Raw genomic sequence first — 11,100 nt, forward strand, 5'->3', positions numbered from 1 at the left:
CAGTTGCTCACCTCTTCCAAGATACAAGACTGGAGAAGAAATTCTGTTCTTTCAAATAATACCCAATAGCCTCTTAACACATCCTATCCCCTGCCCCCTTCCCTGCCAGTAAATGTCCAAACATGTTGGGAACAAGACACTTCCAACTCCACTACAACAGGATTCGCCATCCATCCCCTCCTCTCTCAGAGATCTCTCCCCTGCAAGCATACATATGGAGTTTTAAGTAATTATTAAAAAAAAAAACCAAACACCTTACCAGCCTGCTATTTATCACCTGGTTTTATTTCCACCTTTTCAGATGGCGCTTACTCTTCAGTCACTAGTATTCACCTTGCTCCTGGTATAGCTTTTGCTTCTACCTACAAGAGTAGGTACAGTATGCTACAGTATTCTCCTTTCAGCACAGAGGGATCCTAGCCTTAGAGCATAGGTTTCGCAACCAATCCTTACTCCCTGCTTTGTTTAGATAACCTTTTTCACAACCTATGTTATTTTTTAGAGTGCACCCTCATCAGTTTTCACTTTTTTCCTATTCTTTCTATCCACAAAATTAAAGTGATAATTCAAGGTGAAAAACTGAGACCCACTTAATCTCCATAGTTACGAATACTTTTCTTACGTACAGATGAAAACAAAGTAATACAGGGATATCACAATAGATAAGAAATATGTCATAAAATCAGAGAATGGTTTGGGTTGGAAGGGACCTTAAAGATCATCTAGTTCCAACCTCCCTGCCATGGGCAGGGACACCTTCCACTAGACCAGGTTGCTCAAAGCCACATCCAGCCTGGCCTTGAACACTTCCAGGGATGGGGCATCCACAGCTTCTCTGGCAATGATCAGATAGTCCAGAACCAGTTCCAGATGTTTGTTGGTTGTTTCATGGATTCTCTAGATAGTATGGTGTGAAAAACAGCTTCAAGTATAACATGCACAACAGATACTAACATTGCTAGGCCATTAGTCATACATACGGATTTTATTGGCCTTCGGTGTACAGGAATAACTGCATACCGATGACAATGTGCCCAATGATTGATGACATGCCACCTTATACTGTCAGACCTGACCCTGTTCGCATCCAGAGTGATACTAGCCTTATCAAGACGCAAGCACCACTACCATCTGAGACATACCTGATTAGATTACAATATATTCATTTTGTGTTTGGGCAAAAAACATAACCGGGATCAAGTGGAGTCTAAACAAGAGTTTGCATCTATATTTTCCTGAAATGCAAGGTATAGGAAAATTTCCACAATTGTCAAGCATAACAACCATCCCAGTATGGCTTTTCACACATTTCTTTAGCATATATGATTGTTTTTAACATTTTGCTCCTGTGTATATGAAGAAGCCCCAGTCACAAAAGTTTCGCCATCAAAGTTGTGTAACTTTTTGGATTTGGCTATTAGCTTATGAGTTGTTAATGTTGAAATTGCAGGGCAAAGTTAGACAAGGCAGTAAGCAGAACGGTGATTTAAAAATAGTAATATCAAGACAGACCCCTGAAACATTCAGAACTTATGAAACTGTTTCTAAGTTCTAGTATTTCCCTGCAGCAGTCTCATGAAATTAAGGAGCCAAAGGGGTGAAATAGGATTCTTATTCCTGAAACCCACATGGCCACTGCAGATCTTCCTGGACATAAACTACCAGCCATTATGGTAGAGCAAAGCAAAAAGGTTAAATGAGTTATTGCAGAAATTTTCAGCATTCGCCGGGATATAAAGAAAATAAATCCTTAAAATATTTAATCCATGAATCTATTTAACATACTCATAATTCTTGTCATCAATCCTTGAAGATAGTTATGCCAAAGAGGGAGAGAGACTGCAGCAGAGGGGGATAGGCAGCGTATCTCCAGGGTGAGAGGCACAATTCCAGCCCAAACAAACCTGGTGGTGCTTGAGCTAGACAATGCAAGAAGAGTTAATTCTCCCATGCTTTGCCTCTCTCAAGTCCCCTGGTCTAGGGGCCTATCACCTTTTTCCAAATACTGTTGAGCTGAGAAGGAAAAGATGACTACATCCCAAAAGGAGTTGCAAAGAAAGGTAGGAGTCAATGGTTCCATGACGGGACAGCAGTTCTTAAACCAGAAGGAGAAACCACAAGCGCACTACAGGCCATGCCTATACGTATTATCAATGAAGTTCCCCTAAACTGTTGAGGTGTAGCAGCCTATTACATGAAGTGGAACAAGGTAGTTATACAAAAAAAAAACACCACACACCCCACACAAAACAATAAAACAATAAAAATAAAAAACAGTACAGTGATAGGACAATACAAGCTTTTTAGAGCTAGATGTATTCCCAGTCTATACAAATTAACATTATAAGCATCTTAAACTGATATTCTAAATGTTAATTGTCCAATATATTGTATTTATTGCCCGTAGAATGTAAGAAGTCTATTAATTTCTCACTTTAAGTGGCCAAGAGAAGAGGAGAATGAGCTCCGAAAACAGAAGCAACAAGTTCCTTAAGAGCTAAAACCCAGGAGCACACACGTTACCAGGCAAAAAAAAAAAAAAATAGTTATTAAAAAAAAAAATCCTGACAAGCTTCAGGAAGAACTAAATAGATATGGTATATTATATAGATGGAGGGACTAAACAACACGCTTAAATGTGTTGGAACAGCACACAAAACTCTACTACAACAGTGACCTCATGCTTAAACAGCTACGGGCACACTGAACTCTGTCAGGTATTCATACATTGGTACCAGACAAAATGGATGCGAGAGCTTCAGATGAGCTTTCCTCTGGTCCAGGATGTCAAAAGCCACACATGCCTGTCAGGAGACAATGGTGGCACGTGAACTTTAAAACCCTTGAAGCAGTGCTCATAGTAACTCCTAAATCTGTGAAGAGAGCCAAGAGAACTCAGAAGATCAGAGCTCCAGGCCCTGTACCAACACTCCCACAAATGCTAGAGGACAAAAGGACAAGGATGGACAGTGGGCACCATAAGACCAGACCTTTGGTGCTAGTTCTGGTCCTTGGTGTGAGGAACACTCCAAAACTTGGTTGAGGAGAAAAAACCCAAACACCCACCACCAAACCACATATACTAGACTCAGTTTAGAGGCAAGTAAGAAGAGCTTCCTGGTGACATTAAAGGGGCAACATTTCACTCCAGGGAAATGGGATCGATCTAGTAAGTTTAGTTAAGGAGAAAACATCCAACACTTGGGGATCCAAATTAAATTTGTTATTATTCATAATTGAGTAGCCTGAGATTGTACGAACTCTTCAATTAAATCTGATGCAATATGTGGTGATTCAATAAGTGAAGTTAGCTGTACTCAATTCAGAACCGACGGCACTGGTCAAGTTCTGCATAACCTACAATAAGATCCAGCTCTGAATATACCAAGTAAGAAGTGTGATAGGTATCGTACTGTCACAAACTGTATTGACTACAGACAGCAGAGCTTTGGTAAGCTGAAACTAATGACAGCATCCATTTTTTACTTTATTTATTAATTTTTCTAAAAACACATTTCTTTATTTATTCCCCAGTTTATTCCATTTGCACTTTACAACTCCTTCACCCCATCTGCCCCATGACCTTGATTATAGACCTTATGAGCTACTGCAGTGCATTTGGCCAGCTAATGTAGAATAAGGCACTTCACCCTGGCTAGAAAACAGATATTAATATCCTAGATCTACTAATTCCAGATGCTAATTCCAGCTCTGTACTTCATATGCTCCATCCAGTTCTGTCCCTTGTGAATGGACCTACAACAGGATCAATACATAATGGAGCACAAACACCTTCCTCATGCATAAGTAGTACCCTATTCCAAGTGCATGTGAACAGTGCTGCCAAGAACTATCCTACTATATATCAAGAAACTTCACTGCGTTCAATGTAGAAACATATGTTCATGTTGGAAGTGGCAGTTCTACTGCTATATCTAATGCAAGCTCTTTTATCTGATGATTAAAACCAAAGAGGAACATAATCAACACCAAATTAAAAATTTCTTTGCAAAATTTTCATGTCATGGAAATAGACTTTTGTTAAAATCAATTCCAACTTTATCAACCCTGCCTTAAACCCCTCCAAAAAAGAATTTTAGTTATGAGGTGTTTATCGCCAGTATCTTCAAGCTGAAAAACAAGAGAGGCTATCAGGCCTACTAAATCACACACGCTGTAGTGTAACACTAGAACCTTGTTGTTTGTCACAACTCCAGAATACGCAGAGTATCTCCATGGTGATGCCGCACGTGTTCTTGAATAGCGGTGACAGAGTCGAAACACTAAAAAAAAAAAAACACCAAACAAAACAAAACCATACTCTGAATTTACAACAGCCCCCAGTGAACAAAGGTGGAGCTCCTCTTTTTTGCTGGAGGGACAACATTCAAACAGCATCCCGCAGTAATGACCACGCGGCGCTTTCAATTTTAACCCAAACTTAGAACTTGAATGCTATGGATATTGCAAAGACGAACTAAATTCCCTTGTTGCATATCATTATTTTCACAGATGGACAGAATTTTGCTGTGCAGAGAAGTTGCAGCACTTGGTAGCTTGTTTCTAGCTTCCACAAGCAAAACTTCAGTCCGGAATTTATTAACAAAGCAAAGCCCCTCTTCATACCATAAGGCTTATAAACATTAGCATGGCTGTGAATACTAACCTAACAAACATGCCTAACAAATGTGGCTACTTAATGACAGCAGTTCTAGCAAGGCGATGATTTTCAAAGCAAGGAAGGAGCCCCACTCGCCCTGACACCACGAGAGATGCAGCGTCAGATCCCTTCCACCACAGAAGGAGAGGCGAGATCAATGTACCTCACACAAGTTCGGGTCAGGCAATACCTTCTGGTGTAGGGTCCAGCTTAGAAGCACAGGCATGTCCAAGCAAAACGTTACCGAATTTCAGCATCACGAGTACGAGGACTCAGGAACAGATTCCTGGGATAACTCCGATGAGTGAGTGCAGAAAGCTCCCGCTCTCCCAAAAGGCTGGCAGTGCTGTCACAGCACTTCCTCAAGCTCTGTTCGTGATATCAGGGCATGGCCAGCACTCCGTCCAGCAACTGTTATGCTTCAAAAGCCAAGTATTTCCTGACGGGGCTGGAAGCACCCGCACTGAGTTGGAGTTGAATAATGAGTCCCACTGAAGATCTGGCTAAGTATACTTAAAAAATGAACAAAAGGGAAACAGGATGCTGTCCAGAAATCAATAACCCATGCTTTGCTAATTAATGAAAGAGTTTGACATCTATCAATTGGAAACCAGCGCCATATGAGAAAAAATTAGGAGCAATGTGGCATGACTTTCCTTTTACACAGACTCATAGAGTGGAAGGGGTTGGAAGGGACCTCAAGAGATCATCTAGCCCAACTCTCCTGCCAGAGCAGGATCACCTAGAGTAGATCACACAGGAACAAGTCCAGGCGGCTTTTGAAAGTCTCCAGGGAAGGAGACTCCACCACCTCTCTGGGCAGCCTGTTCCAGGGCTCTGTCACCCTCACAGTGAAGAATTGTTTCCTCATGTTCAGGTTGAACCTTCTGTTTTCCAGTTTATGGCCGTTGCCCCCAGTCCTGTCACTGGACACCACTGAGAAGAGCCTGGCCCCATCCTCCTGACACCCACCCTTGAGATCTTGATAAGCATTGATAAGATCCCCCCTCAGCCTCCTCTTCTCCAAGCTGAACAGACCCAGCTCTCTCAGCCTTTCCTCATATGGAAGGTGCTCCAGCCCTTAATCATCTCAGTGGCCCTGTGCTGGACCCTCTCCAGTAGTTCCTTGTCCTTCTTGAGCTGAGGAGCCCAGAACTGGACACGGAACTCCAGGTGAGGCATCACCAGCACAGAGCAGAGGGGGAGGATAACTTCCCTGGACCTGCTGGCCACGCTCTTCTTAATGCATCCCAGGATGCCATGGGCCTTCTTGGCTGCAAGGGCACAGTGTTGGCTCATGGTCATCCTCTTGTCCACTAGGACTTCAAGGTCCTTTTCCCCAGAGCTGCCCTCCAACAGAACAGCCCCCAGCCTGTACTGATCCATGGCATTGATCTTCCCCAGATGCAGTACTTCAGGTAGTGCTAAGTTGCATACCCACCAGATAGGAGAACCCAGCCACAGCAGCAAAACATGAACAGAGACAAAATAAGCCACCTACCACATCCTGCTACACATCAGGCATTCGACACCAAGGCAAAGTTCTTATCTTAAAGAAAAACACCCCCAAATGCTAGCCAAAGAAGAGATATCAATAACTATTCTCAACCAGAAAAGTGGGTGGGAGAGGGGAACAAAACTGTTTTAACTGCTAGAAATGTTTTTGCTGCCACCCAGTTAGTACAGCACTGATCATCCACGACCTTTTGTACTTCTCAATCTACAGCAGTCTATTGCTTCATACTCTGGTGACAGTGTTCCACTTCAGTTTTCACCATTAAAAATGCATCTTTCTGATAAAAGACAAAAGACCAGCTCAGAGTGATTCAATTTATGCAGTCACACAAGCGATTTGTTGACTCTGTTCATGCTAGAGATATTTAGAAACTAGAAGAGAATAATTTGTCTCCATCGTCTGACTCAGCGCGGAAGGAATACCAACCATCTTTGGTTTTACAGAAATGAGGATTTGTAGCCAAGAGAAAGGCTATCAAACGGAAAAGAGTAACAGCTGAATTGCCAAGCATTTCTGTAACCTACTTGCACTTACGATACTTCTAAAACCACAGTTTAGAAAATACAAAGTCAGGCTCTCAGCAGGCAGTAATAAGCATCTGCCATCAATGAATATCAACTGCAGTCTGCTGCAAGTCTGGGCTAACACAATGCCAGTAGCAGGAAAGCTGGCACGCAGGGGCTAGCAATGAAAGACCCAAGGAGAGCAGCTTTTGTGGAAATATAAGTTGTCACCCATGGCAGCTAGATGTTTTCACATTTCTGCTATTCTCTACAGGTTCACCAGTGGAGCCAAAGCTTACAGCAGCAGAAAAAACAATGAGGAACAAGCCAAAAACCTATTAAAAAATTGCATTGTGTAAAGTTTTACTTTCAGGAGATAGTCTTCTTCCTATTTGCTTAGCCTGTATTTTTTTTAGGTTTGTTTCCAAAGAACTACTACAGAGCAATGTGACATCCAACCTCATGTCATATACTGGGGAGATCAGCTTTGCCTTCAGCAAAAAAAACCACTAAACCAGGACAGAATGTGATTTTTTTTTTAGATAGGCAAGCTAAAATAAACCAAAATTCAGTTCTCAGGATCATTCTTATTTGAGATCAACCCAGGAATTATTTGTGCTGTTTAGTTTTGATACAGCCAACAAGCAGAACCACAGTTGTACAGCTCACGCTTAGAGAACCCATCACATACCTAATTTGCTGCTGGAAACTTGTGGATCACCTAACGTGTTCTGTGTGCTACACACGCACACAAGATGTAGCTTTGCCAAGTATCCAAATTTAAATAGGCAGTATAATGACAGAAGGTGGATCAAGTTACTTAATGGCAAAGAACGTCTAAGAGTTACAAGATTGTTTGGATGCCCGAGCAGGCAACAGATGACTTCTTTTATATGTGCACGCAAACACCCTGCGGTGGTATATCCAAGAACTTCAATGATGGCAGTGACACAACAGCCCAACAGGGACACTGCTTTAAGTAAGGAAGGTTCTTGCATTCAGTATTTCACTCTTGTGCTTAGGCCAGACTGATGCTTTTCCACTTTACAGATATAGTTCACGCTCACACTGCTTGAATACTTCACAACCCATCGAAGCGTCAATACAAAGCTCTCATGATGATCCCTAGATTCTTTGAGTATCTAGAATAGTAAGTCTCAATTCACCCACCAGTTACATACTTTGAGCATATGCAAGTACTCTCAAGTCTGTTTCCAAGTCCGGGACATAGTTGACAGTGAAAGATTTAGCAAATACAGCCTGCTTGTAACATCAGCTCATCTTAAACTTTCCAACTGCTTTCACACATTTTTTTCCAAACCATGAAAGCATAAATTCAGATATCACCTAGGAATTTTCTCCTGCAAACTCTGCATTTTTAACTTAATTTGGCACTTCATTTCCTAGTAAGAGATTTATTAAAGAAGATGCTGTCTTTAAGAACTCCATCATACATTAACACATACCCTGTTTTTAAAAGGGCTTGCCTGAGAAGATAAGGCTGTCACGTGAACAGTCTAAAACAATTAATACATTCCATGCATTCATTTCCTTTTAGGAAAAAAAAAGAAAGCTACAGTTGAAGAGCTCATGGAAGTATTTTGCCCATTTATGGTCAATACCCACTTCTCAAATACAGATCAGAAGATAGTGAACTTCATTTTAGCAGATTTAAAGCACAAGTGCTAAGACCGAAGTAAGTGCTCCATGTACCATGCCTTATAAAAAGCAGCAGAGTTTTCTTATTCAGTAGTTATAGATAGAAGCTCACAAGATTTTAATTTGAAAAGAGGAACTAACATGTTTATTCACTATGAAAGGCACACAAATTGGTCTTTTTCCCTAGCCAAGAGGTCAAGTTTTCAGGACTCCTGCATAGCAGACCATGACAACTCCTAATATGAGTATCAGGACAAACTTGGTGGAAGACCACTTGCATCTGATTTCCATGGATGCCACTGCCTTTATGGCTTACTTGCTACAATAACCACATTCTTCTATCACTGCAGGAGAAGATGGTAAGTGGTTAGTAATATGGCACTTGCTCCATGAGACAGGAAAAATTATGGACCCTCTTCAGACTAACAGATGTAGCAGGTGACTACAGATTTGGTCCAGAAAAAGTGAGGGACTGCAGTAACTTCTATCCTCCTTAATGAAGCTAGAAGTTCCTCAGTGATGTGAAACCAAGGAGTTAGGTCTTGTCCAATTTGATGTTTTCCCAGAGACTCTTGACTGCAGTATTGAGAAGTTTCTGGCTACAAACATTCTTTTAAAAAAAAAAAAAAAAGGCTCTGCTTACAGAAATATGGACAACAAAACCAGTGTCGAGCAGCAGATGACACTGTGACAGAGACACAATGGAAGTTACTACTGAGTTCAAGACTCCTTTTCTCAAACGGACATTCTCTAAGAAACTGTGAGAGACAAATGCACATGATTTATCAGACAGAGTGCACGGAGTAGGAAAAAAACCAATGGATTGCAACCTAATAGTCTTTCAACAGCTTCTCCGCCCCTGCCAAGTAACGTTCATTAGTTTTCGAGTACTTTGGAAATACACACCTGTACAGGTTCCAGCTTGTCCGGTAATCTCACAGTTCACAAAAGCAACTGCATTATCTTCCAACACTATCAAATGCCTAAGCAACCCGTAGTACAATTAAGTTTTCCCAGATAACATCCAGCAAACAAATACAGGGAAGGAGTATTTCAAAGCCGTGTTGATCCAGATGCTGAATTCCCAACTGCTTCAAAACCAGGTGCCAGGCAGAGCAAGGACCTTCCACCTAAGCAGACTTCCTCCAGCACCTACTCTTGAATCACCGCTTTGCCTGGCAGAGGCATAATAAATACCATGCTAGAAGGCAGAGCTAGCACACCACAAAACACCCAGCGCTGCCCTTGCTGGGAGTCACAATAGTCGGAACTTGTCAGTCACTAGCTATCAAAAACACTAAGATTTCATCAGCTGCATACGTGAAAAGCTGTGAAGAGAATTAAATACAATGAGATAGTTACGGTGTTCAAGAGTAAATCCGTACAGACACAGTTTAATTGGGTACTTCAGATTTAATAGCTGAAAGTAATTAAGCAAATAGTGGTTTTACTTTTTCATGCACAAGAATTCCAGAAGAGCTACAGACTTACTGTTAATAAAAACCAACAACCCACAAGACCCAGGGGCAACAGAAAAGGAAACAGTTCTCAGAAAGCTTTGAGACAAATGAGTCAACGACGTAAAAGGACAGTAAGGTCCTTTCAGAACAGCTTCATAAGGCAAGAGTCTTGCACCAACAGGGATATACAAGATGAATAATCCAAGGGTTTGATAAAGACCCATGAGACCATTTGCACAGATTCCCAAAAATCTTGTGAGAGTGTTTTGTTTTGGTTATGAATCTGGGTTCTATAAAACTGTAGAGAAAAAGAGAGCATGAAAGCACTCAAGTTACATCGTAAGGAAAAAAATGCAGTAAGTGATGAACACAGAGAATCAAGACAGATGGGAATTTGTTTTTGAGAGTACATAAGGAGTCTCTGTTTTTTTAGGCAACATTTTCATATACCTCAAGTAAAGTAACTTCTGCAATACTTCACTAATTGCTACTTGTAGATACTACTTGTTTCAGTATCATTAACCTCTATTTTCTCAACTTAGGTATCTCTGAGTCTGCAGTCGCACAGCGCTGCCTGACAGCATAAACTGTAAAATTTAGGGAACCAGCTTTTGGAATTGGCTTGAGTCTACACAGGTAAGCAGAATAGATAGGTTGCGTTAACAAACTGGAGCTAACGTTGCCAACAACATTGATGGAAAAGTGATACAGGCTTTATCATGTCCTTGCAATAGAATCACAAATATACCCAGTATTTCTGGAATTCATGTTAATTATTAAAGCACACCAAAGCCTACACTGCTTCACCTTCTGCGGCAACACCTTCACCTTACTAATACCATTAGCACATCTTGCATGGGTACCCACATATTAATGTATGTTCCCTGCACGTAGAGAAGGGCAGCACAGCCCCAACGTCTCGGCCTTGGCAAAAGCATGCTTAGGTATCACATGACAATCCCCATCACATGGCTCCTGTCCGGCCTGGAAACTAAACTCCCATTTCTGGGCTGATGAAGGGATGAGAAGAGTTGTTTTGCCACTCTCACAACAGTAGTCTCATGACATTTGAATAAGTTATTTTGAAGGATAATATAAATCCCATTCACTTCAGATTACCACAGGACTTTCTTAAATCATTTCAACTAAGGTATTACTTGTCATGCTCAGCTGCAGTCAAAGCAACATATGGCTTCAAATAACTTAAAGTTGCAGAAATAAATGTGTGAATTCTTTCATAAAAGACAACCATTTTCTTTCAACTGATGAACTTAAAACTCTGTTTATCCATAATCTTGCCAT

General features: G+C 41.2%; 1 protein-coding gene across 1 annotated transcript in view; it reads right to left on the reverse strand.

The window, feature by feature from the left end:
• The window catches only part of TBC1D4 (TBC1 domain family, member 4), a 49,395-nt gene extending 44,509 nt beyond the window's left edge, over positions 1-4,886 (reverse strand). The window contains exon 1 of the mRNA XM_010161420.1: positions 4,851-4,886. Coding sequence (XP_010159722.1) covers positions 4,851-4,886 — 36 coding nt within the window. The remainder of the gene's footprint in view (positions 1-4,850) is intronic.
• Positions 4,887-11,100: the final 6,214 nt, after the last annotated feature.

Source organism: Eurypyga helias, unplaced genomic scaffold, assembly GCF_000690775.1.
Source record: "Eurypyga helias isolate BGI_N326 unplaced genomic scaffold, ASM69077v1 scaffold2451, whole genome shotgun sequence".
Lineage (NCBI taxonomy): Eukaryota > Metazoa > Chordata > Aves > Eurypygiformes > Eurypygidae > Eurypyga > Eurypyga helias.